The sequence below is a fragment of the Xiphophorus hellerii genome, unplaced genomic scaffold (assembly GCF_003331165.1).
Source record: "Xiphophorus hellerii strain 12219 unplaced genomic scaffold, Xiphophorus_hellerii-4.1 PGA_scaffold_57__1_contigs__length_250000, whole genome shotgun sequence".
Taxonomy (NCBI): Eukaryota; Metazoa; Chordata; class Actinopteri; order Cyprinodontiformes; family Poeciliidae; genus Xiphophorus; species Xiphophorus hellerii.
The window spans coordinates 42,964-70,792 of record NW_022587632.1 but is presented as its reverse complement, the minus strand read 5'-3'; the positions used below and the strand labels follow the sequence as shown (position 1 = coordinate 70,792).

The 27,829-nt window shown below is 47.4% G+C and overlaps 1 protein-coding gene and 1 long non-coding RNA gene across 2 annotated transcripts in view; one reads left to right on the top strand and one right to left on the bottom strand.

The window, feature by feature from the left end:
* Positions 1-1,781: 1,781 nt before the first annotated feature.
* On the bottom strand, positions 1,782-20,500 carry LOC116716440 (uncharacterized). The gene is made up of 3 exons (XR_004338482.1): positions 19,785-20,500; positions 13,112-13,124; positions 1,782-1,791 (listed from the first exon to the last, which is right to left on the bottom strand). It is a non-coding gene; the product is annotated as an uncharacterized LOC116716440 (long non-coding RNA).
* Positions 2,260-27,829, top strand: part of LOC116716437 (nuclear factor of activated T-cells, cytoplasmic 1-like) — a 29,816-nt gene continuing 4,246 nt past the window's right edge. The window contains exons 1-8 of the mRNA XM_032557280.1: positions 2,260-2,880; positions 3,315-4,221; positions 4,335-4,494; positions 8,197-8,399; positions 9,052-9,224; positions 10,150-10,290; positions 25,188-25,243; positions 27,632-27,764. Coding sequence (XP_032413171.1) covers positions 2,862-2,880; positions 3,315-4,221; positions 4,335-4,494; positions 8,197-8,399; positions 9,052-9,224; positions 10,150-10,290; positions 25,188-25,243; positions 27,632-27,764 — 1,792 coding nt within the window. The 5' untranslated portion in view covers positions 2,260-2,861. The remainder of the gene's footprint in view (positions 2,881-3,314; positions 4,222-4,334; positions 4,495-8,196; positions 8,400-9,051; positions 9,225-10,149; positions 10,291-25,187; positions 25,244-27,631; positions 27,765-27,829) is intronic.

The following is a 27,829-nucleotide window of genomic DNA, read 5'->3' as shown; positions in this document are numbered from 1 at the left end:
TCATTCAAAAAATTTTCCAACTTTACAGCTGAAATAAAACAAACGGAGCAGCTCAGGTCGCTGTCCAGACCAGGAGAGCCAACACAAAGAAACACAGGAAGGATTTAGCGGGAAATCGAGGAAACAAGAGAAGAGGAGGCAGAGACGGAGATCCAGACCGTCTCTAACATGTGACAGACGCATCATGGCATAAAATGGAACAATCTCACTTTCAGACCATCGTCAGTCGGGTCAAAGGAATGTTCAAAAACGGATGGAAATGGGAAAAAAACTCCTGAATTAAACTGCCATCCAGCAAAGGCCCCGTTGGTCCCGCTGGCTGAAAAAGCAAAAGATGCCCTCTAGTGTACGGACACAGAAGCTTCAGTAGGTCTACGTTAAATCAGGGAATTCAAATCTTCTTCCTGGCCACAAGGAAAAGCTTCAGAGCTGGTGTGTCTCAGCTGGAGGTTAACTTCTGTCGGTTTTATGGGAGTTTTTAAAAATGCAATCTTCATTGGTTTTACATTAACCCGACCGGATCGATCTTCTAATGTTGTCATGAAATGGCTGAATAAGCAAGTTTGAGGCGAGCGGGACGCAGCGGTTCTGCAAACACTTGACTCCTGAACTCGACTGGCTCTGTCCGAAAGTGGGAGCAGAAACACTCAGGCGGAAAAGCCGCAGCTTTTCTCCAAATTAGAGCGTTTATTTTTCATTCCTGCAGCCGGAGGAGAGCCGCCATTAAGCTATCTTGTTACTAAGTGTTGCTCCGACCAACATCCTTATGAAGACAAACACACTGGTCTGAAAGGTCAAAGGGTCGCACAGCTTTAAAGAGACGATGCCACTCAGCGCAGGAGAATTCACATTCCAGCCATTCTGCGTCCAAATGTTGCTCTGATCATGTTGCAGGTGACAAAACCAGTTGGGAACCAGTTAGGAACCTGGTGGGAACCAGTCTGAAACCAGTCTGGAACCAGTTAGGAGTCAGTCCGGAACCAATTGGGAACCAGTTAGGAACCAGTCTGGAACCAATTGGGAACCAGGTGGGAACCAGTTAGGAGTCAGTCCGGAACCAATTGGGAACCAGTTAGGAACCAGTCTGGAACCAGTTAGGAACCAGGTGGGAACCAGTTGGGAACCAGTTAGGAACCAGGTGGGAACCAGTTGGGAACCAGTTAGGAACCAGTCTGGAACCAGTTAGGAGTCAGTCCGGAACCAATTGGGAACCAGTTAGGAACCAGTCTGGAGCCAGTTGGGAACCAGGTGGGAACCAGTTAGGAGTCAGTCCGGAACCAATTGGGAACCAGTTAGGAACCAGTCTGGAGCCAGTTGGGAACCAGGTGGGAACCAGTTAGGAGTCAGTCCGGAACCAATTGGGAACCAGTTAGGAACCAGTCTGGAACCAGTTGGGAACCAGTTAGGAACCAGGTGGGAACCAGTTAGGAACCAGTCTGGAACCAGTTAGGAGTCAGTCCGGAACCAATTGGGAACCAGTTAGGAACCAGTCTGGAACCCTTTAGGAACCAGGTGGGAACCAGTCTGGAACCAGTTAGGAACCAGGTGGGAACCAATTGCGAACCAGTTAGGAACCAGGTGGGAACCAGTCTGGAACCAGTTGGGAACCAGTTGGGAACCAGGTGGGAACCAGTTAGGAGTCAGTCCGGAACCAATTGGGAACCAGTTAGGAACCAGTCTGGAACCAGTTAGGAACCAGGTGGGAACCAGTCTGGAACCAGTTGGGAACCAGTTAGGAACCAGGTGGGAACCAGGTAAAAATCTATCAGGTCGACCAGAACTGCAACATTGCTGACATGAGTCGGTCCAGAACCGTTCTGAAGGCTGACCGGGTCGAACTGGACCAACTGGACAATATCAAGATGACCTAAGAGTTTTGCACAGTTTGAAACGTTGGCTCTGTGGCGCCGCTGCTCCGAACTCCTGATCATGTGTAACTGGATCATTTCTGCGATGTTCTGGTTTCATCGGATCGGGTCGCGGCGCGGTCCGATTTGAACAAACGGGAAACAGGAAGTCCTACGGGAAACAGGAAGTCCTAAAGCAAACTACAGGTAAGTCCTCACGATCAGAAAATTTATTGATGTAACTTGACTTAATGATTGATTCTATATTGCATTGTGATTCTGTGTTTGTTATGATGTAAAGCACTTTGAAATGCCTTGCTGCTGAAATGTGCTATACAAATAAAATTTGATTGATTGATTGATTGATTGATCAGAAGTTCACTTAAATATTGACATTATGAAATAGATTTATTTGTTACAATAGCAAACACTGAGCTAAACCTATAAATAAACCGGATATATTGAGATAAAAAATGAACAGGACCTGACAAAAGGGGTAACTACAATACCACAGAAGAAGAAATAAGGAGGCGGGGCTCCCGGTCTTAAAGTTACACGGTTAAAATAATGACGGAGTTTTCCAAGGTGCTTCAGGAAAGACGATCCGAAAAGAGAAATGCGGCCCGGTTATCTGGGGATGAGGACTCTCCCTTCCTCCTCCTCCTCTTCCTCCTCCTCTGGGTGCGTGCGGAGGCATTTGGCGCGTGCGCGCCTGCTGCGTCAGAGCGCGGAGCGGCTCGGGGTGATCCCCGGGTTTATAAGCGCAGGAGTTTCTCAGTGCGTCACAGCGAGCCGCGCAGCCAGGATCCCCCGGCCCGGTCCCGGTCCCGGTCCCGCTCCGCCCGGGATAGAGAGAGCCAGGAACCGACCGCCTGTTTTCTGCCAGCGGAGAGTTTTTCTGCTTTTGGACTTTGTTCTGGTTCGGAGCAGATGCCGTGGTTCTGACCCGGTTCGAACCACGCAGCAGCTGGAGCAGCTCCTGTATGGAGGATCTGAACTTTTACCACAGAGGAGATGAAATCTGCAGAGGAAGGTGAGTTCACCTTTTCCTGTCTGGAGTTTGGACTCTTTGGACCCGGTTCTGGTTGGTTCTGGAAAACCCAGTTGGATTCCACCTGGAGCTGAACCTGGGGCTGATCCGGTCCCAGTGGGCGTGGTTCGGTTGAAAATGGTCCCGAACCTTTCCTGACGTGTCAGAGTGGCTGATGCTTTGTTTGGACCAGACAGGCATGAGGCTGGTCGGAACCGTCTGGACCCGGAACCTTGCTGGTCGGATGTGAAGTTGGCTTCAGTTTTCAGCAGTTTGCGGTTCTGTTCAGTCTGGGTTCTGAACCGGACCTCATTGTAACATTTCTATCAGAGTCATTATTAGCTTAGTTTGAGCCCTGAGCATGATACTGCTGCCACCGTGTTTTCCTTAGCGCTGGTTTCCATGGAGATGCTAACGTCTCCCTGCTCTCCCTCCAGATGCCTTCGGCTTCTCGCCCAGCGTCAGCCTCTCCGGCCCTCTGGCCTCCCAGTTTCTCCAGTCCAGCCCCACCATTTCCGTGTCCGTGGCGGAGCCTGAGACCTTTGACCCCCGTGACGACCCGCAGTCGGCCGGCTTCTACCCGCCGGTGCGCCCGGACGTCAGCGCGGCCCTGGAGGGCCCCCGCATCGAGATCACGGCCTACGGCCAGTCGTCCGAGGACGAGCCGCAGCGGGGCGGCATCCCAGCCGCCCGGCAGGTCGCCTCCATCGTGACGCTGCCGCTACCCGGCGCCGACCTCTACCGCGACCCCAGCTGCCTGAGCCCGGCCAGCAGCGTGTCGTCCCGCAGCGGGCTCTCGGACGCCTCTTTCGAGTCCGGCTTCTCCTACAACTACGACAACTCGCCCCAGAACTCGCCCTGGCAGTCCCCTTCCGTGTCCCCGAAGGGCTCCACCCTGGCCCTGCCAGAGGACGCCGCCGCCACCTCCCCCCGCGCTGATGCGACAGACGATGGCTGGACGGTGCCACGAGGGTCCGGGCCCGGCTCGCCCTGCGGAGCCAAGAGGAAGTACAGTCTGAACGGCTTCCCGCCGCCGCCCCCCGACCCCTCGCCCCGCGTCTCGCCCCGCCTCAGCCTGGCGGAGGACAGCTGGCTGCCCATCACCAACCAGTACACCAACTCCGCCATCTTGGCCGCCATCAACGCCCTCTCCACCGACGGCATGGCCGACCTCGGCGACGGCGTCCCCATAAAGGCCCGGAGAACCAGCCTGGAGCTCAGCCCCACCGTCAGCCTGAAGCTGGAGCCACAGCAGGACGAATGCCCGGCCCTGAAGAAGGAAGGCTACTTCCTGGATGTTCCTCAGAACCCGTTCGGCTGGACGAAGCCCAAGCAGTTCCTCAGGTAAGGCCGGCGTTCAACCAGCAACCTGGACAGGCTGGAGGGTCAGGAGACCAGAACACAGGTCCATCTCCTGGCCCGGTTCTGATCCTCTCCCTCCTGTTGCCCGGTTCCAGCCCGTCTCTGCCGGCGCTGGACTGGCAGCTGCCCAGCAGCTCCGGCGCCTACAGCCTGCAGATCCACGTCCAGCCCAAGTCGCACCACCGGGCGCACTACGAGACGGAGGGCAGCCGCGGTGCGGTGAAGGCGCTGGCCGGGGGACACCCGGCGGTCCAGGTCTGTATTCCTCGGGTTTGTTTGTTCTGACGGCAGGTCCGGTTCGGTCTCTGCGCCCGTCGTGAGGCGGACCCGTCCGCTTCCTGTCCAGACGACGGTGACTCACGGTTTTCCATGACATCTCTGAGCGGCGCAGACAGAAATGCGGCGGGCCGCGGGAGCTGAGTCATGGTCCGGCTATAAACCCGTCTCCTCGGTTCTGGGGAAAGTGAAGCAGTGGACTCTGAAAACGGCTTGAGACATTCCAAGCAGCTTCACAGGCAGACGCTAATTAAACAGCTACAAGAAAATAGAGCTTCAGAAATGAGCCTTATGAATACTGCTGAAATATATAAATACTAATGAAAAACTCTGAATGCTGCTGAAATATTTCTTGAGGTACAGAACTAGAAAACTCAAGAAAACTGTTTGAAACACCTGAAATTTGATGAACAGAAAGTAGAAAAATTATTGTTTGAAGTCTGTTTGCAACAACTTGCTGCTGTCAACATGGAGCCAACATGGAGTCACGGTAACCCAGGGTTACCGTCCAGGTGAAGTGACGCAGCCTTTGGAGCTGCTGCAGTAAAAACTTCCTGGTTTGAATCCCGCTGCAGTCCAGACCCAAGCAGAACATCTGACCACTTTACCTCAGTCTGGATGGGAGCAGGCTGCCTGTGTGTGAATGCATCATTCATTCATTCATTCATTCATGGACAGATGGAAGCCAGATCTCACACAAACGGAGCTCAGACCTCCAGAACAGGAAACTCTGAGTCCACATGGGTCGTAACAGGACGGTTCTGTTCTAGAGCCTCTCAGTCCAGAAGTTTTTCTGCAGCGGCTGAAACATCTGGAAACGAAGACATTTCCCAGCAAGCGGCCGACGCTCGGCTCGTGTTCCTGAGAAGGTGCTAACGATTTAATGACGGGCTCCTAGCTTCCCCCCCCCCCCCCCCCCCCCCTTCCGCCACACAGACCACCCTTTGTTTAGGCCGCTTCCCGCCCGGCTGACATCATGGCGTCCTGCGGAGGAGGCGGCAGCTAACCGCAGCGCTGACTCAGCCCTGCTCCTGTGGTGGGCTCGGGGGGGCCGCAGCCCCGGGCTGCTGGGCTGACCGCAGTTGCTCTCGTCTCTGAAGCTTTAGTTCTGTTTCACGTGGGGTTATGCAGAGGACTGAGGAGGAGTCACTATCCTACTGCAGAATATGGAGGAATGAAACGTCCAACATCCATTGAAATACCTGCAGACATGATATATTTCTCTGGAACAGCGCCTCCTGGTGACAGCGTGAGGGAACTGCTCCTTTGGTTCTGATTGGTTCTGTTTCACACTAAATTTCATCATTTTCTGGTTGAATCGTTGCAGTTTGGACAATATTCCCTCAGGTTCTGCTGATGCATAACCATGGCAACAAGGTATTGCTTTTCTAACTGGGAGCAGCCGATTAGCATCTCAAAGCCCAGATACCGCCTGAACTTTGACCCCTAACCCCAGAGGAGTTGAAAGGAGGCGCCTTGGATGCCGAGAGAGGAGGAAGTTCCAACCGTCTCTTCCGTCCATCTTGATCTCTGGATCAGATCTTTGACTCCAACGTGTTTCTGACAGAGCAGCAAAAGCAAACGAAGTGGATCAGCAGAGCTGCTAACAGCTGCTGCAGTCATCCAGGACGTGTCGCTATCATCTCTGCTAGCATGTTAGCATATCAGCACAGTGTCTTCAGTCAGAGGCCTGTCCAGATACGCTGCAACATTTACTGCCCTTCATTACAAACGTTTGCAGAATTGCGTTAATATTTTGCTGATGTTGAAAAAACAATTTCACAATCAAGGTGTTTCCATTACATAAGAAATCAAATAAAAATTTCATGTGAATAAGTTTGTTGATGCAATAAGTCATTAAAAACAAGCCGTGCCGTCATCCTCCTGCCACTTCCTGTCGTCGTCTTCTTGTTTTCCACCAGCAGTAAAATCCGTCTGCTGACTCCTCAGTCACTAATTTCAATAAATAGCCTAACCTCAGCACCAAAATCTATTAAAACATGTTAACCGAGTTTCTTTACAAATGTGTGCGTCTCCAATCCATTAAGCAGATTTATTTTCATCCATTTTGGGCAATTAAACAGCCGATGGGAATGCAGCTAATGAGCGCTAGCAGAGAGGTCCAACATTTCATGTCCCTTTGGAAAAAATGAAGGATTTATGAATTGAATAAAAGGTTAAATCAAATAAACTGAGAAGTCCTTTAGAATAATCAATGTTGATAATGCTAATGCTAGCATTTTACCTCCTGTAGCCGGTAAAACCAGCCGCTGGTTCCAAACCGTTCCTCTTGCTCCGACTGGACCTGCTCTGGACCCCTGGAGCCTCACTGCGGGCTCCAGGGGCTCGCAGTGAGGCTCCAGGGGCCCGCAGTGAGGCTCCAGGGGCCCGCAGAGAGGCTCCAGGGGCCCGCAGTGAGGCTCCAGGGGCCCGCAGTGAGGCTCCAGGGGCCCGCAGTGAGGCTCCAGGGGCCCGCAGAGAGGCTCCAGGGGCCCGCAGTGAGGCTCCAGGGGCCCGCAGTGAGGCTCCAGGGGCCCGCAGTGAGGCTCCAGGGGCCAGTTTTTCTTCTGGAGGTGATCATTTAAAGAAAATAAAATTGCACCAAACAATCTTCGGAGCTGCAGCAGCGTCTTTATTAAAGTCATGACTCAGATCAGATGGGAAGAAAAACCTCAGGTTCTGGTTCTGGTTCAGGTTGCAGCTCAGACAGAAGGAGTCTGTGAATAAACCTTAGTTGCTGGTTGTTGCTAAAGAGTTAAAGCTCCATGACCAGCAGAGTCTGACTGCTGGACACAAGAACGTCTTTGCTTCAGGGCTAGCAGCTAAAACAAGCCGCTGGCTTTGCTTCGTCCACAGGACCCTGACACTTCACTTCCTGTGAACTCTGTTGAGGTTTTAAATGTTACCCAGTGCTAATGTTTGCCTGTCAGTTTTGCAAAGCGCCAGTTCAGAGCCAAGAAAGTTGCCTGCGGGGGCATGCCGTGGTGGCGTAGGGGTTAGTGCGACCCACATTTGGAGGCCTCAAGTCCTCGACGCGGCTGTCGTGGGTTCGACTCCCGGACCCGGCGATGTTTACCGCATGTCTTCCCTCCTCTCCTTCCCCCTTTCCTGTCGGCCTACTTCGTAAAAATGGGACTCTAGAGCCCACAAAAAAGACCCCCTGGAGGGGTAAAAAAAAAAAAAAAAGAAAGTTGCCTGCGCTGCAAACAACCATCATCCCCTAAAGAGAGAAGAGCCAATCAGAGCGATGCAGCTGTTTATATAAGTTCAATGTTTGAATATTGACCAACACAGACTGAACATCTTCCGCCACCATCGCTAAAACTACAGGCAGACTACAGAAAACGCACGGCATCATTCATAACTTCTTCTGTTCGCCGATTGGCCCAGTGGAAAATCTACTGGAGGGAATCCACTTCAATGGGAAAAATTCCAGACAGAGGACTGAAGAGAGATGAGAATCGTGCGTAATAGCTCAGGAAGGCAACGGCTAGGCTAGTACAGGCAATCACCTGGAGACCAAATAGCATCATGGAGGAACACAGCAACAGTTCATGGAGGTTCTGTTTCTGTTCAAAGCAGCGTTCGGTTCTACCACAACAACCCAGCTTTCAACATTTGTTAGAGACGTGGAGACAGGAAGTCCTGGTTCCTAACCGCCACTCTTCTCTGTCCTTTCAGCTCCACGGCTACATGGAGAGCGAACCTCTGACCCTACAGCTCTTCATCGGCACGGCTGACGACCGGCTGCTGAGGCCCCACGCCTTCTACCAGGTCCACCGCATCACGGGAAAGACGGTGTCCACGCCGAGCCACGAAGTCCTGCACAACAACACCAAGGTGCTGGAGATCCCGCTGCTGCCAGAGAACGACATGCGCGCCATGTGAGTAGAAACAGGAAGTAGAATTAAAAACCAGCAGCTAACAAGTTAAAGCTGCCTCAGGATGAGGAGGGATTATGATGATGAGTGGGCTGATGAAGAGCATGGGTAGGATAAGAGGGGAGATGAGGAGGATCCGGTCCGGTCTGGTCCTTTCTGGGTTTAACACCAACGTCTCCAGACTTCGCTGCATGGTTTCTGTTTGAGCCGTTGGTGTTTCGTAAAGTGATCCAGGACAGAATTCTGATGGATCCGGATCATTGCCAACTGGTTTGAATATGAAATCTATTGGGAAAGTCCGGCCTAACCCGTAACCCGGCCTTCAGACCGTCGATCTGTGTCTGCAGGACTCGGCTCTCGGCTTCCACACCTGATTGCTTCACCAGAGCTGCAGACAAGAATGTAGGGAGTGTTGAAATGTGTGCAAAAGTTGACATGAAGTAGCCTTTAAGGAATGCACCATGGAGCGGCTCCACAGCCGAAAAGCCAGAGACTGTTTGGAGCGACTCGCAGAATGAAAGCAGTTTGATGGGAGCAGCAGTCAGACGGGGGGAAACTCCAGGAAAAACATTTCCATCCCCAAGCAGATCCAGGAAGGAAGATCTGTTGGTGCTGATGTGCGATCTCACACCTCACTGAGTTTCTCTCCCGACAGAATCGACTGCGCGGGAATCCTGAAGCTCCGTAACTCCGACATCGAGCTGAGGAAGGGCGAGACGGACATCGGCCGGAAGAACACGCGCGTTCGGATGGTGTTCCGGGTTCACGTCACCCAGCCGGGCGGCAGGACCGTCTCTCTGCAGGTCGCATCCAACCCCATCGAGTGCTGTGAGTCACCATAGTTCTGTCCTCTGCAGCCAAACCAGTCCAGTCTGGTTTAACATAGTCCAAACCGGTCCAGTTCAGTCCAAATCGGTCTAGACCAGCCTAATCTAGTCTAATCTGGTCCAAACCGGTCCAGTCCTGGTTGAAACTCCAGAAGAACTCTCTGAACCTCTAGACTCAGATGATCCTTAAACATGAAAATGTGTGAAATGAGGAAATGGATCAGCCAAAGTAACACGCCCTTCCTGACACAGCGGGACACTGTGAATCCCAACACTTCCACACTATTCAGAACAGGAAGTTTATCATAGGTGATACACGATGCTCTGCGGTTTCCTGTCTAGACTCACGTCAGACAGGAAACAGGCAGGCAGCAGCTTGAACTGTTTTAGCGCTTAGCGGTTAGCTAAAGCAGGCGAGGTTTCCCTCTCAGTCAGATTTTAGATTTTAGATTGTTGGTACCAGATAATCAGTGATGTGTTGGTAGAAGAACATGTTGAGCTGACTGAGGTTCTTCTGGACCCTTAAGAGTAAAACTCAGTGAATTTTTCCTGGACTCCAGCTGACCTTCAGCACTGGGAGTTGACCTCTGTGATGTCAGCGGTGAAACGAGCCGCTGTTCGTTCCTCAGTTCCGCTCTGAGCCGCAGAGGAACCCACAGGTTTCCAAACATGGAGAACTTCATCATAAGCAGAAGGGTTGAAGGAAACCCCCTGAACCTTAAACCAACATCTGGAGGCTGGACTTTGACTGGGCGCCTTGGTGGGACCCAGTAAAGGTCCAGAGGGCTTTCCAGCAGAAACCAGTGAGGCAAAGTTAGCAGCACATGTAGAGCAGAGCCTGCAGCCGCACAGCGCTCTGGATGCTCAGGCCCGCATGGGGAGTGGGTGTGGATGAGCCGTGACCGGGTTCCCGTCTCCCCCCGCAGCCCAGAGGTCGGCGCAGGAGCTGCCGCTGGTGGACAAGCAGAGCCTGGAGACGAGCCCGGCCCCCGGGGGGGGCACCATGGTGCTGGACGGACTCAACTTCCAGCACGACTCCAAGGTGCTGTTTGTGGAAAAGGCTCAAGGTAAGAGGAAGAGCTGCAGCTCTGTGTGTGTGTGTGGGGGGGGGGTTGTGGGTGTGGGTTTGTGTGTGTGTCTCCCTTTGCTTTTGGAGAAACCCCAGGAACCCCCCCCACCCCCGCAAAATATGGTCTCTCTGCCAGAGCGCCACATGTGGAGCAAATTACTGCGGCGTATTTTTAACCCAGCAGAAGTTTCCATTGCCTGTTGAGAAGAGGAATGATCATAACAGTGTGTGTGTGGGTGGGTGTGTGTGTGTGATGTGGATGCAGACCCTGCTGCTCAGTTTCGGCTCCCAGATGTTCAGCTGAGGTTTATAAACAGTAATTAGCCTGATTAGCTTCAGCGGCGCTTCACGAGGAGTTGGGTGGAGCTACAGTTGGGTGGAGGAAGTTTTGGGTGGAGGCAGAGCATCATAGAGATCGGATTCTTAGTCACCATGGCAACGGAGAAACCGGCTTATTGTTTGCTTTGTGAGGACGGGAATTGAAAACTTCCGGCTGTGGAGCCGTCAGAGGGAATGGAGACGCTGACCTCTTGACCTTTTCATATCCTTCTCCATTTATCACTGAGACCTTCACAGCAAAAATATGTGAAAAGAAGAGAGGCAATTTCAGAGCAGAAAACAGGATGAAGGATAATATTTTAGCAAAATGAAGACAAAAGCTTATGATAATTAACTTTAAGATTCAAGTAAAAAACATTAAATCACGGAAAGAAATTCAGCTGCTGGATGGGAGACAGATCTGGAAGATTCAAATATAAAGACGCCTCATAAATATACGTGATTTTATTAACAGGAAAGAATTCCGTTTTACAGTTAAATACTTCAGTCTACAAACTTGCTAATCTGGTAATACACGACTAAAACCACAGAGAAAAAGATAAAATGATGAAGAAACTAAAACTAATGAAGGTAAAAACTGTAAAAATATCAAATGTTTTGCTGTTTAGAGACACTGTAAATAATATCAATAGATTCTGAGAGTCCGCTGAAATAGTTTTGTTTTAGTTAGCCTTTAGCCACATTTAGCTTAGCTGCCATTAGCTAGCTAGCAGGATGTTTTGGGACATTTTGAAAACTATGTAACTCAGTGGCATGAAAACGATATAAAATGCCAAGAGATAAGCTCAACCTTACAGAAGTATTGGTGATGACAACACTCCCCTGAATGAGGTTTTAACTGACCAAACTCGATAGCTGGCTTTAGCTGCAGCCTGCTCCTCTGAGGACAGTTCTAATGTTTAATACAAAGACATCTTAAAACCGAAGCACCTAAATTTATCATGCTAAGCTATTATTGCCACCCAGCCACCACATACTGTGAATAAAGCTGCGATGGACGAGAAGAGCTTAGGCATTCTGCGCGCTACATCGGAGTCAGGAGCCGTTAGCTGCTCGGCTAGCAGCCAGCAGTGGTCCATGTCAGGCTGGCGTTAGCTAGCATTGCTAGCAGTTAGCAGTGGTCCGTGTCAGGCTGGCGTTAGCTAGGTGTGCTAGCAGCTAGAAGTGGACCCTTTCAGGTTGACGGACAGCAGTAGCTGCTTCTCTGCAGTCATAGCTGGTGTTGCGTTAACACAGCTGGAAGCTGCAGAGCTGCAGTCTGAACCCGGCGAAGAACAAATCATCTTTGATCAGGAGGAAGAAGATGAAGGAAGGAGCCGGTTCTGACAGGGACCGGATCAAAACTTCAGCTCTGCTCTGAGTTCGACATTCTTCCATCAGCTGCTGCCTGAATATGACTGTCTTTAGGACCTGGAGCAGCTGCTGCCGGGCGTTCCCTGTTTGTTTTCATGAGGGTTTCCCTCCGTCTGGCACCGGCTCTGGAATCCTGGGTAATCCTGGCATGGAAACACCCCATAAACCACACACACACACACACACACACACACACGCCCACACACGCACCCACACACACACACACACACACCCGCGTTGCGTCGGTTCCGATGGTTGTCGGATCGTTTCCAGATTGGATCCGTTTCTCTGTTTCTGCTCTCAGATGAGATTCTGGAGGAAACACCCTGGTTTTCCTTCAGATAACTTTTCACAAGTAGGATGGACAAATTACCGTTTATATTTTATGATTAGTTAATATTACTATACTGTGTTTATGTCCACCGGCTGATATTAGCTCGGGTAACACCGGGTTCAGCCCCGCTAGGAAGGCTCACCCAGATTTAGTCAATCTTAAAGTTAAGTTGTAATTAGTCCCTAACATTAATTTAGATGATCTGACACAAGAGTGCATCAGAAATAAAACAATATTATTATAAATATATTATTATTGTAATATATGTTATATTCACATGACTATTATTTATATTATATTATTTCACTCTGTACAAAGTAAGATAGCTCCCAAATCTCCCGTTTTTGTTCTGAATGTTTCTTAAAGACTGTGTAACGCTCGGGTTGTATTTAAGGGAGGAGAGGAGGCGGCAGACTCGTCTGGGCGATCAAAAACGCACAGCCACACTGGTACTGGGAATTTCCACAGTGTTGTCTTTTAATAAACTCTCTTCACCAACCTTACAAGCCCGGTTGAACGGCTGCTATAATATCAAACATGCAAATTAGCAGAGTCCAAACAACCCGTAACATTACTAAGGAAAGCTAACCTATCGTAGCACGTTTCTCCCACGCTCTCTACAGAGTAGCCGTGGCGCATACTTGTGACGTCACTAGCAACACTAGAGTGTCTTAAAGAGACACTACACAATTACGGCTGTTACATATTCCCCCCCGGTCAAAAAAAGGCTGCCCTCAGCCGAACACAGCAAAGGCACAGTCAATACTTCACCAGTCTCCATACATAGAGAAACTGTTAAAAGTAAACTGGGAATATACAGCACAATATTGAAAAGCCGGCATACATGACAGTTTCCAACAAAGTGAATGTCTACTTGGACAAACATTGTAAAACGAAAATAGACTTAGAGCATTCAGGACAATTACAAAATGAAATTCCCATTTTGTACTTTTTTTTTTTTTTTTTTTTTTTGAATCACTGAACGATATGTAAGAAACATTCAAACATGACCCGTACAGAACTTAAACAACAGTCATAACATCAATGAACACAAAGAAACATAAAATGCAAATAAGGTCACTTCAGGTCAAACCTGGAAGTATGAAAAGGGTTGGTCCACTTGTGGACTGACCAGTCAGTGGTGACCCTCGGAACACGTCTTGGTCTAAAGTTATAAGAAACCCCAACAGCACACCCGTTGTTATCAGGGGGCGAACTGTTAACATCTGTCTCCAAAGCAGTGTCAGTGTCTTGAACAGAGTTTTGGTCCAAAAAGGGTGAAACAGGGTCAATGTAGTCAAAGTCAGTTTCAGCTGGGACGTCGCCAGAGACCATAGCAGTGGTGACAACATCACAGTCAGGCTCTGGGTCCAAAACAGCAGGGGGCAAGCTGCTGTCTTGTAAACTGAAATCCAAATCTGCAGAAGCCTTTCGCCTTGAGTGTTTGTCAGATGGAGCTGTAGCCCAGGTGTAGAATGGTTGAAGGTTTGCGACATGAAATACTCCAGCTTTCTCTCCAGTGTCTGCTTTGGTTAGACAATAGTTCACATCAGACATCTTTTTGTAGACACGGTAGGGACCCGTGTAGAGAGGGGCTAGCTTTGCCGAAAAGTTAGTTGATGCATCTGACTTTGGGTGTGATTTTGCTCTGACCAAATCTCCAACTTTAAAAGAGACTGGGCGTCGTCTTAGATCATAGTAATGCTTTCGCCTTGTATGACTTTCTGCGAGAACCGTACGAGCATGGTCATGAGCATCTTGAATCGAAGCTCTCAGGTGATCCGAGTAAGAAGTCTCAGGGTCGTCCATTCCTTCCCACGACGGCTGAGTGATGAGGTCCAAGGGAGTGTCCAACTCCCGTCCATAGAGCATCATTGATGGGCTCAAACCTGTACTCTCATGAGGTGCAGTACGCAGTGCAAAACAGATCTGGGGAAGATATTTGTCCCATGAAGTGTGCTTATCCTCAATATATGCTCGAATGGCTGTTTTCAGTGTGCGATTCACACGTTCAGTTGCATTAGTTTGGGGATGGTAGGCAGTTGTCAGTCTGTGCTCAGTTCCAAGTTTTGACACAACATGCTCAAACAGTTCACTGATGAAAGGTGTTCCCCTGTCTGAAATAAGGTAGGATGGAGAACCATGTCGGGCAAATATATCGGTGATGAACTTATTAGCAGCAACTTGAGCTGTTGCTTCCCTCACAGTGCTCACTTCAATCCATTTGGAGAAATAGTCCACAAAAACAAGGATATATGCATTTCCCCTTTGAGTGCGGGGTAGTGGGCCAATGTAGTCCACACCCGTGTACTCCCATGGTCTCTGTGGTTGGATTGGGACCATAAGACCTGCTGGTTTTCTCTGAGTTGGCTTAGTGGTTTGGCATGAACAACATGACACCACATATTTTTTTACATCAGAGTTCATGTTTGGCCAGAAGAATCTGAGACGCAAGCGTGCCAGAGTTTTTGCAATGCCTAGATGTCCGGCTGTAGGATGATCATGGTAATACTTGAGCAGATAACTACGGAGTGCAGTAGGAGCAAAAAGTTTAATCTGCTTGAGTGGGTGAAGACCACACTTTGTTTTTGGATCAATGAAATATAAGAGTCCATCTTGTACAATGTACTGTTGCAGATCTTGGTTATCCTCCTCCCTCTGTTGGTCATTTTCGAGTTGACGGAGCAAGGTGCCTGTGACTGGGTCCTCCAGCTGCAACTGACGAACATGAGGACGGTCAGACACAATTACAGAAGGCAGAGCACGAAGATCCATGCTTCCGATCATGGCATAGGGAGGAAGAAGATCAATAGGTGCATCCACATCAGGGAGGGGGTTACGTGAAAGGGCATCAGGCACCTTATTACGTTCTCCAGGTTTGTGAATGATGCTGAAGTCGAAATCCTGAAGGCGAAGAGACCACCTGGCAAGCCTACCAGAGGGATTGGGTCGAGACATCAACCACTTGAGGCTGCTGTGGTCGGTGTAAATAGTCACATGTAAACCTTCGACATAGGGACGGAAATGTTCCAATGCCCAGATAACAGCCAGACATTCTTTTTCCGGAGTCGAATAGGGCTTTTCTGATTTATGCAGAGCACGGCTAGCAAAAGCCACAGCTACATCTTTGCCATCCTCATCTTTCTGCATCAATGCTGCTCCAAGTCCAGCATCACATGCATCAGTGTGGATGAAGAACGGACACGTAAAATCTGGGAACTTGAGGACTGGTGCCGAAGTTATGGAATGTTTTAGAAAGTCCACAGCTGCTTGGCACTTGTCATTCCAGTTGAACGTCACATCTTTTTTTGTGAGAGCAAAGAGTGGCTCTGCATGACTGGCATAGTCTTGTACAAAGCGGCGGTAGTAACCCGTTAGGCCAAGGAACTGTCGCACCTGCTTTGTAGTGGTTGGCACTTTAAACTCAGTCACAGCTCTCACCTTGTCGGGGTCAGGATGAATGCCAGATGGTGTAACACGGTAGCCAAGGAAGGTGAGTTCTGTAAGGCAGAATTGACATTTGCTCAGTTTCAATGAGAGGCCAGCAGATTTAAGCCTGCTAAGGACCTCCTCTAGGTCATGTAGATGCTGCTCGAAAGTTGGTGATGCGACAACAATATCATCCAGATACACTGCACATGACTTATAAATCAGGCCAGCCAGAACATTGTTCATAAGTCGTTGAAAAGTTGCAGGGGCATTACATAGGCCGAAAGGAAGGACTTTGAATTGAAACAGACCACAATGCGAGATGAAAGCAGTCTTTGGTTTAGCCTGTTCAGCAATGGGGACCTGCCAGTAACCTCGAGCAAGGTCTAATGTTGTCAGAAACTTTCCTCTTGATAAAAAGTCCAATGATTCATCCACGCGTGGGAGTGGATAAGAGTCTTTCACAGTCAGTTGATTTAGACCCCGGAAGTCAACACAAAACCGTGGTTCACGAGGGGGTTTGTTCACAATGACTACAGGAGCTGCCCATGGTCCAGATGCAGGTTCAATGATGTTATCCTTTAGCATCTTTTGTACTTGTTCTTCAATGATTTGCTTTTTAGCTGGGGAGGTGCGGTAAGGTGGTAGGTTAACTGGCTTTGCATCCCCAGTGACGATGACATGTTCTGCCAAAGAAGTGCAACCTAGGTGACCATCAAACAGATCACTGTAGTTATCTAGCAACTTTAACAGTCCTCCTTTTTCCGCAGAATTTAAGTTAGCATCTTCAACTTTTTCCTTAAGTGAGACCTGTGGAGTGTTCTGCAGAGTCATCGTTCCACACTCCAGATCAGCCTCCACAAAGTCGTTTTCACAGGGTTCATCCAGAAATGGGGGATTGTCATCCATAATTACTGTTCTGGTTGGGACATGAATTGTTAGTGAAGTGCGAGTCATAAAGTCCATCCCAAGAACTAAGGGGGATGACAGGCCCTGCACTATAACAAATCGTTGATAGACTGACTTGCCCATAAATCCAATGGTCAACCAAGTTACTCCCAATGGATTGCAGTCAGTGCCGTTGGCCAGTCTTATGGGTGGGGAATGCCACTGATTCTTTAATGAGACATTTTGGGTCTTTTCAGGTATCAAGTCTGCATTTACTGCTGAAAGCGACGCACCTGTGTCGAGTGTGGCCTCCAGAGCTGTTCCTTTTAAGTTCACTTTAACTCTGAAAGGAGTGTTCCAAGATGATTGTGAAGCTCCATCTTCAACGTGATTGAGCATAGGTGGTGAATTTGGGACTGACACAGGCAATGAGGGCGGAGTTACTGACCGGGGGGAGGGTTGGCCCTGTGAAAAACTCTCCCCCCCCTGAAGTTTCCCTGCTTCCTACCTGTTGGGTTTGGTTCTCTCACCACGTTAGCGCTTTTTGGTTCTGCAGGTGGAGTTTGGGGACGCTCTCTGGCAGATCTTGTAGAATGTCGAGCTCCATAATACTCAGTGGAACAGTTCGGACATGTGCGGGATGTAACACCAGGCATGGAACATTTAAAACAGTAGGGTCCATCATCAGTTCTATTTTTCATCTGGACTCTTGATGGCTGTAATGGGCTGGTGCCGAGAACAGAATGTAGCTCATGGGCACGCAGCACCAAATCAATTACTGACCTGATAGGTGTTCCATACAGTGCCACTCTGTACTTCTCCACTGCATGTTTACAGATAAGGTCAATCTGTTCTTGCTCAGACGGAGGGTTCCTCAGTCTTTTGAACTCACTGAGCATATGGGCTGCAAACGTTGGGAGAGGTTCTTCGGGGTGCTGGAAACTGTCCAAGATACCTCTCATAATATGCTCCTGGTTGTCAACAGGTAAGAACACAGTTCTGAAAAGTTCACAAAATTCAGTCCAAGTAGATACATGAGAGCTGAGAACACTAAACCACTTCCTTGGTCCCTTAGCTAGGAAATGTGGTAGTTCTCTGAGAATCTGAGTGTCTGTTAAGTCCAGTGAGGTCTTGTAAGCATTGACAGACTGCAGCCATTCCTCTGGATGAAGACCACCATCATTAGTGAACACAGTCGGTTCTAATTTTGCTTGGTGCAAAGCGGCAGCGAGGACTCTGGTAGTATTAATTAACTGCAGCGAATCCGAATGTGTCTGAGACGGAGCCCTCATGGACTGAGTGGGGTCAGGTGCTGAGTTGTATTGCTCTTTTTTCCTGGTACGTAGACTAGGCACATATGGAGTAGATGACGCCTGAGGGAAAGGTTGAGTAACCTGAGCACTTGGGACTTTAGGGACTGTTTTAGCTTGTTGAGTCCAACGCTCCAAAATATTTTTCTGGAGATCCAAAGATTCATGTAGACATTGTTGAAGCATGTCCACCTCTTCTTTTAAACTTTGTACTTTATGTTCTAGGTCAAGGGTATTGTGTCTGGCAGCATTGTGGTTTGGGAGCAACCTAAAGTCCAAATCATCACATAGATCAGTCAAGTCAGGATGAGTAGCCATAATGCACACTTATGTGAACCCAAGTCTGTATAATGCAAGTTATGCTGGAATAACTTCAGTTTTGGTCACACAGAAATAATTCCAAGAATGTTAGTTATTAATTTTAGCAGTGTGAAAAGTTGAAACACATTTAGCTGTACACAGACATAAACTTAGAATTTCACATGGGTAGAATTTTTTTTTTTTTAAGCCAAACACCCTTAAAGATAGTTTCCAAATAGGAACCTTCAACCCAGTCAAATCAAAAGTCAGCAGTTAGGAACACCTTCAAATTATTGTTTTTTTTTTTTTGTTTGTTTTTTTTTGTCCTCCTTTGTCTTTTTCAACCAGAAAAAATTATGCTGCTGAGTCCAACGAATAGCTTCCGTATATTTGTTTTAATCCGATCTCAGTCAGAGTTTAAGACTTTCCTTTGTCCCCTCTTCTCTTATTTTGCTTTTCGAATACTCACGGCTTCAGTTAGTATCTTCTCAGATGAATTTGTCTTGCAGCTCTGATCCGGTACAGAGCTGAGTCCAGTGAGAAAGTTCCGAAAGATCGTTCAGGGGGAAAACAAAGCCTGCAGCGCGGCTCAGCCGATGAGGGTTTTCCGCTTCACTCCGCTGTGCATACATGCACATTCAGAAATTATAAAGCATAATCCGTCTCACGTCCAGGCAGCGCAGTTGATCCAAAGTTGTCACGACGAAGGGTTTTAATAGGGAACCATATTATATACAGAGAACAGCTTTGAAGAATCCGCTCGTTGCCATGGAAACGCTCCGTCTTCTGCGTCTGGGCTAGCCTGGTCCGTTCCCACGAGGTATGGCGGACATCCACTATTTTGCAAAGTATCTCCTCAACGTTTCAATCATCAGCTGGTAGAAGATACTGCCTTCTGAGGTCCAAGATAAAATGTTCGGGCGCCATTTGTAACGCTCGGGTTGTATTTAAGGGAGGAGAGGAGGCGGCAGACTCGTCTGGGCGATCAAAAACGCACAGCCACACTGGTACTGGGAATTTCCACAGTGTTGTCTTTTAATAAACTCTCTTCACCAACCTTACAAGCCCGGTTGAACGGCTGCTATAATATCAAACATGCAAATTAGCAGAGTCCAAACAACCCGTAACATTACTAAGGAAAGCTAACCTATCGTAGCACGTTTCTCCCACGCTCTCTACAGAGTAGCCGTGGCGCATACTTGTGACGTCACTAGCAACACTAGAGTGTCTTAAAGAGACACTACACAATTACGGCTGTTACAACTGGATGTGATGAAGAAATGAGAAACGGATTCACTGCACAGGATGAATCTGCTGAACCACTCTGAAGGTAGAATATATATAACCTAATATATATTATTCAGTAATAATCGTTATTTAGTCACGTCTGAGATATTTCAATGATTCTTGAGAAGTGGGACAAAATGGTTTTAACCCCCCCGCCCCCATTTTAATTATTCCTCAAGCTTATGTACACAAATATGACAAATAATGTTTTGGAAATGTAAAGATGATAAGGTGCAGGCTCCCAGTTGCAACATTTTTAATGGACCTGACCCAGAACTTTGTCAACACCATTTGACAAAAATAAATATAAAATTATGTTTTAATGACCCTATTAGTGATATTTTTACTCAGTTTTACAGACAAATGTTTCTCAAGAAACAAAAGAAATAAAACAAAAAACAACATAAAGTCCATCTGACGGAGTTAACACAGAACTGAAGGTTTTGACAAACTAGTGAGTAAAAAGAAAAACTTGATACATGTGAAGTAATGACATTTATGTAAAATGAATTAAAATGAACTAACTGCACATTTAAGTGAGATTTGTCAACATTATAACTGAAAGAGTCACAATGTCAGTTAAAAACTGATGGAGTCGACAAAATGCCAAACTACCTCAATACCATGTTATTCTGAAGGAGGCCATATTGTAGCTCATCAGGTTCACGAAATCTTTACAGTTTACAGAAATTAAACATTTAGTTCACAAAACTTCAACAAAATTTAGTAAATTGTCAGTTATGGTATTGACACATCATGGTTGTGACGAACAACTTAGGAATAAAACAGAAGAAAAACTAAATAATAACATAAGCTAACTAGCCTAGCCTAGCCCTGTTAGCAAAGGAAGAGAAAGGAAGACGGGCGTGCCGTGATGGCGTAGGGGGGTTCGACTCCCGGACCCGGCGACATTTGCCGCATGTCTTCCCCCCTCTCCTTCCCCGTTTCCTGTCAGCCTACTTTCGTAAAAGGGACACTGGAGCCCACAAAAAGACCCCTTGGAAGCAAGTACACCTCGCTGCAGCAAACAGAATGGGGCGGGGACGGACAACTGTCAGTCTCATACCTTATATGGAAATGGGACTATTTCATTCCGGAAATGAAGGGGGCGCTAGTGACACTATTTCCTGTACCGACCGTGTTATAATAATTATACTAATAATAACGTATTTATGGGACTGACGGAAAGGTCCGTCCCCGCCCCTTTCTGTTTGCTGCAGCGAGGTCCTTCTCAAAAAATTTATGAGTGGCTGTGTGCTTTGTAAATTACTCATCATATATCATATCAGAATATTATATTCCTATTCTGTTTTCCCCACTAAGAATGTTTAAATATGCTGAACCATGTGTCAATACAATTCAAAAATACTTGAATAAATAAATATCCTTGTACATGTAGCTATAATAACTGTTTGAATGAGTTTTCCAGTAAAAAAGGGTTCAAATCTGTTTAGAGAGTTATTATTGATTAAATGCGCTGATCCTTCATTGCGCTTCATAACGCTGAGTGGAGCAGTCGCCCTCTCCAAGATGGCGGCTGGACGTCTTGTCAGATAGACAGAGCGGTCCATGAGTCCTTTAATGATCTGCTGCGTTCCTCCATCTTGGAGAACTTTGTCTCGGCCGTCTTGTCCTCCGTCCCGGTGCAGCTCTAACCGCAGTCCGACAGCCATCTTGGTTCTAGAGAGTAGAGACTTTCAGGGTCACGACTTTGACCTTTGACCTGCTAATTGAGTCCTAGAGAGTCTGAGATGGACTTCTGGGTTTTTTGGTAATTTCTCTGACTTTCATGCTCTGACCTATGACCTCAGGTTGAATGTGCTGGGAAGACTGGCAGCTGATGAGATGTTTTTGTCTCTGAAGAATGATGGAGGTCAGAGGTCAAATACTCCTGCCTCATATCATGATGAGGAAGAACTTAAAGGTCACTCTCTGCAGGAGAAGCTGCTCTGGACAAGAGGACTCATTGCAGAACCAACCAGAACCTGCCTGAGGGTCAACATGCTGGTTCTGTGTATTGTTGCCATGGTGACCCTGTTCCGGCGGCTCTCAGCAGTCGGCGGCACCGCTACCTGCTGAACCCGGTCCGGCCAGCGGAGGACAAGCAGCTCTTTGAGTCGCAGCTCATGTGTTTATATTTACCATCTGCTGCAGGCTGGGCGGTCCTGGGCGGTTCTGGGAAGTTCTGGACGCATGCCGCTCACAGCTCCACCCAGCTGCAGCACAAGGAGCCGCTTGAGTCCAGTTCTACACAAAACATGACAAATGACTGAGGCGCGATGTCTGATCCCTCGCGCCGAGAGCCTCACAGGAAGGATTGGAGTAGGCCGCGGAGGCCGGGAGGCGGCCTGGGCGCAGCGGGAGCGGCAGAGGAAACTGGTTTACAAGCTGGCTGGACTGGGAGCGGTTTTCTGGCTCCGCCGTTAAACTGGGGGAACTGGAGGCAGTCCAGCACAGCGGACTGGGAACCACAGCTGAAGGTTGTTCCCTGGATCAGAGCCGATGAACCAGGGATCCAGAGCCGGAAAATTCCGGAACATTCTGGAAAATTCTGCGGTTATTGAACAGCTGAGCTGCAGAAACGACCGGAAACAGGCGGCAAAAAGAAACAGAAAAAAAGAAACAGGCAGTAATGGGTAAAGTTTTCTACATGAAAACTGGGTAAAGTTCAATCTGCTCCAGGAGAAACGGAGAACAGCGGCTCTCTGTCCTGGTCTCTGGGCCGCATCAACTTGCCGACTGTTTCAGCTCCTGGTTTTACCAGTTGAAACAGTCGGTAACAGGGCCGTGCAGAGACCTTTGGAGGGGCAGGGGCTCAAAGTTAAAAAGGGGCACATTGAACAAAAACTCTGTACAACAACATAGCAACAATCCATAATAATCAATAATCTAACTGGATCCTACTGGATCATTGCCATCATGCAGGAAATGCAAAGCAAATCTAGTCTCTATTTTCCCCAACAGGTAAAAAGTTTCTGTTTCTGCTGCTGACAGTCCTGGAGGGCTGAGCTGATCTAAGACTGTAGCTGTTAAACAGACCAGAGGAGAGAAGGTCAAAGGTCATGAAGTTATGAAATAAGCTAATTTGCTGCCATTTTACTAATGAAGCCCTAATAATATCTATTTAACCTCTAGAACAACCTGGCTGCAGACTGATTTATAGATCAGAAACTCAAAGGGGTTAAAACTATATAATAGTTTGATGTTAAACCTCTAGATCTAGAATTATAAGACTGGGATATCAAGGCAAAGAAAACTCAGTAGCTGCTGGTAGGGGCCATTCAGGGGCCTCCAGACATTCAGGGGCCTCCAGACACTCAGGGGCCTCCAGACATTCAGGGGCCTCCAGACACTCAGGGGCCTCCAGACACTCAGGGGCCTCCAGACATTCAGGGGCCTCCAGACACTCAGGGGCCTCCAGACACTCAGGGGCCTCCAGACATTCAGGGGCCTCCAGACACTCAGGGGCCTCCAGACATTCAGGGGCCTCCAGACACTCAGGGGCCTCCAGACACTCAGGGGCCTCCAGACACTCAGGGGCCTCCAGACATTCAGGGGCCTCCAGACACTCAGGGGCCTCCAGACACTCAGGGGCCTCCAGACATTCAGGGGCCTCCAGACACTCAGGGGCCTCCAGACACTCAGGGGCCCCTAGAAATGGTCTAATTGTAACACAGACCATAGATCTAAACCTGTAGCATCATTTATAGAGAATAACAATGTTATTACATTTTATTTAATGCATCAGCTGAGAAAAATAAATAGTACATTTAGGATTTAACTAGGACGTTTACTTTGTAAAAGTTTAAAGAATCATCTTGATAGTTTTTATTGTTGTGTTACCATGGCTACAATATGGTGTAATCTTTGTATTTGAATTGGGTTTGTTCACAAATACATCACAGCCAATAACCAATAATCAGTGATTGATTTTAAACCTGGTCTCCCTCTCACAGATTCACCTGATCGACATTTAAACATGTTAGTGATGCTGAGGTTCTTAGTAGGACGGGGGTTCTGGCTAAGGCCCCATATTACCTTGGGCCGGCCCTGGAGGAGCAGCTGCTATGATGAACATCTCTGGAATCCACCTGGAATCCACCTGGAATCTACCTGGAATCCCCCGGTGGCCCCTGTCAGTCCCCCGATGCTTTGGAGACATTTTGGTTCATTTCATTGTGGCATGTTTGGCTTTTTGCTGCGGTTCTGATTATTGCTACAATATTTTCTCTGATGTTTATTTCATGAACTCTAATTGGGCCGAATCTTCCTTTAACACTTGAGGTTCTGCAGTAACTTCTGTTTACAGCCCAGAACCTCCAGCGGCTTTAACCTGCCTGGTAGAAACGTTAAGGAGAAGCAGAGCGAACAGAGAGCAGGTGGTACCAGGTGGTACCGGGTGGTACCGGGGCTTTGAGCTGCGTCGTGACTCGCGGTGACAGTCGGTACCGTGTCTTATATCAGGATGTCTGATATAAAGACAGATATTCTTTCTATCTGTCGGTGGTTCCGACCCAGACTGCCTGTAGTGAACCGGGCTTTTAGCAGAATGATGAAGTTAAAGTCAGAAGTTTCTCTGCAGCATTTCTGAGTTTAGGGGTGAGGCGGGTTTTTTCCCGCTATTCTGAGGACAATTACAAAAATATAAATAAACAGTTTTTGTAATGTCAACATCAGACCTACGTTTTTATTCACAAACCAGTGTATGAAAAAATATTCTTACCCATAATTTGATGGTTAGAGGCACAGATCCTCCTCCTCCTCAGCATGGACCCGGAGTCTGAACAACATGGAGGCTCGGAGAGTCATTATTAGACTGAGGGCAGCCAGTTTATTTTGCTGAATAATGATATTTAGCTAAACATTATTGCTGAGGGGCACAAAGCAGGCCTTCTGACAGACAAATTAATAAAATAAAAAACTGAAAAAAAAAATTATTTTGGAAAAAAAACAACTCAAAAACAGCACTGGCGGCATCAAGGATAAAAGGGGCGGAGGGTCAAGCCCCCTTCGTCCCCCCCTCTGGACGTGCCTGGTCGGTAAGCCCGGTCTGAAACAAAAAGTGAAGCTCCGAGGGTTTGATTAGGAACGGCTGGCCGAAATTAGCGTTCATAAATCGGATCAACCTTGAGCTCGGCGCCGCTCGCTCCACGGATTTTGGAATATCCAACATCCAACTTGAAAACAACTTCGCTGCGGTAGTTTTAACGTTTTAACAGCACAAAAGGAGACTAACGAAGGAGCCCACTTTGGTTTGTTTTGGAGCAAGATGGGGGGACGGTGAACTCTGGATGACCTAAAAAAATGTTTAATATCTCAGAAACCAGAGCTGCACAAACGAAGCAACAACCGCTCAGACTATTTGCTGGATTTTTTGTGGGTGGAGTCTCAGCTTCTCTCAGCTCACTGGCTGACCGAGCGTCCAATAAATTGGGTTCAGAAAAGTTTTACTGACGCCTGATTGGCCAGTCGCCTCGGATCACCTCCGATAAAAAGCAGCAGGGAGACCCGGTCGCTGATTCCTGTGAGAATAGACGGCGGGTTCCGGCCAGGCAGCTGTCGGGGTTCTGACCGCGGCGCCGGGCTCTGAAGAACGACCCGATGTATCCGCCTGTGATGTCACGGTTTTCTGATCCGCCATGTTGTCTCCTGCAGACGGCCACCATGTCTGGGAGAGCGAGGCCGCGGTGGAGAGAGACGCGCTGAGGCCGGTAAGAACTTTTCATCTCATCTGTAAAATAAACCAAACTAAAGATTCTTCACGCCAACCCACCGAGTCACTTCCTGTTGGACACAAATCTGCGACTTTCCGTCGCATATTCAGTTGTGTTGTTTCAGTTAGCAGCTCTGCATTCAGAAACAGGCTCGTTTATCAGCAGCTCGCCGCGTTTACACGCAAAAGAAAACAGAAAACCTGAAGATCTGAGGAACAGGAAGAGAAATGTTCTGAAGTTCCACTTGATCGGTTCAGCTCTAACAGCACTCACTGTTTCTGCTCTTCAGTTTTCTGAGAAGAACCTCTCTGCAGCAAACAGGAAGGGCGGGACGGACCGCTGTCAGTCTCGGACCTTATTTGGAAATGGGGCCATTGCACTCCGGAAGTGAAGGGGGCGCTATTTCTTATATTATCCGTTTTTCCCGTTTTTATTTTCTTTTGAAATCTGTGATATATCTTCATCTTTAGGAAGGATTTTCACTCTCAGCATGTTTTTGAACTTCTCTCTCTTATTTACTTCAGTGCAGCTCACAGTTTTTAACAGATTCTGTAGCTTTCTGTGAACTTCTACATCTGCTCCTTAGTAGGATATTTTCGGGTCTGATACTGCCTCTAGTGGCGTGGGGGTGGTAACACAACTAATGTAATTACATTATTAAATCAGAATACCACAAAGTCTTTATTATTTATTATTAATTCTGGCATTACTGGAACCGTAAAAGATAAATCCCCTCACTAAAGAACATACCTTTTCATTTTCTTAAGGAAGTAGAGCTAATTAAATGACATAAACAAAACCTGAAAGTGATTCCAGTTTCACTCGATGGCCAACCTGTTGAAACTGGTAAATTTTAAATTCCTTGTCATTCCTGGACAGTCAGCTCAGTTTTGCTGAAAACACTGGCTATATCTTTAAGAACTGTTTTCAGAGACTTTATCTTTTTAGACCCAGAGATCTTTGGGTTACCCAACCAGAGGTTGTGTACAACCAGTTAGTTAGAGGTTGTTGAGTTAAAATGTTAAAACTTAACATTCTAACTTGAGTTTTAACTGTTGACTGTTTTAACTTTTCATCTTTTCAGCTGGTTTGGTCACATGAGCTGCAGAACAACAAAGAAACTTTTCAGAATATTTTCAATGGCAGGTAAAATAATAAGTAATAGTTTGAGCTCATGAAGGCCTTATTGTTTTCCTCTGGTAACTATAGAACATCTATTAGAAGAGATTTATTGACAGAGCAATAATTATTCTTAGCCAAACTAAATGATAACATTTACCTGTAGCATGCTAAGTGTTTCACTCGACGCACAAATTATTGATATTGTGATTCTATGAAAGAGTTTTATTTTATCATTTTAGAGTTGAAGAAAAATTTCCACCTTGGAAGACTAAATAGTTTCATCTTATTTTTTCCTATATATAAAACTCTACCAACAAAAAGTCTCAGAATAATATACATGGCACCGTAAAAATAAAAATTTTAATTTTTGATTGTGTCTGTTTAACAATCCTGGTTGTAACAAACTGTGTTGATATTCTTCTGTGAACCTAATTAATTTGTTTATTGACTTTTGCTCAATTAAATTTCTTATGTATACATAAGAAATGGAAAATATAGGAAATAGCGCCCCCTTCACTTCCAGAGTGCAATGGTCCCATTTCCATATAAGGTCTGAGACTGACAGCGGTCCGTCCCGCCCTTCCTGTTTGCTGCAGAGAGGTGGACTTGAGTTTTCTGGAAGTTTGTTCCAGATCTGTGGTGCATAGAAGCTGAATGCTGTTTCTCCATGTTTGGTTCTGGATGCAGAGCAGAATCAGAATCTGAGAAGTTTGACATTAGTCCCAATGTTCTGTAGCTGGTAGAAGGCTCTGGAGGTTCAGGTCAAAGGTCAGATGGTTTCTGGCTGGAATAACTGTGTGTTGATTCTAGATCTACAACTCTAGATTGTTCCTCTTTAATAACTTCATAAAGTTTTGTCTCATCCACACTTTGATCTGTTCTTAGCATCTGTTCAGTGATTGGATGGGGTCAAAGGTCACCTGGTGACATCGTAATCCAGGACAAATAAAGCTAACATTGTTAGCAGCTAGCATTAGCTGTTAACAATGTTAGCTGCTAATTTGGTCCAGATTGTATGGTTTAGTGAATCAACGGGTTTTCATGCGTTTGTTTGGATTCTTAATAAATAAATAAAACATTATTATTAAAGGCAGGTCAGAGGTCAGCTGGCTGGTTTCCAGGCTGCTGGACTGGTCCCAGTTTGACCAGCGACTCTGTCTAATCGGCCCAGTTCAACTAATCGGAGCGATGAAACGTTTTCCTCGGCTGTTGATTCAGGAAGTCGAGTTTTCTGACAGGAACAGGAAATGCTTTGTGCTGCAGAACTCGCTGCTGGTTGAAATCCCGCCGTACCGGACGCAGCGCCTCTCCGCCCCCGTTCACATCAACTTCTACGTCAGCAACGGCAAGAGGAAGCGGAGTCAGCTGCAGCGCTTCTCCTACGTTCCCACCAACGGTGAGCTGCCCAGGAAAACTGGGATCAGATCTGGACGTGTGAATTTATTGTTTTCTATTATCTTC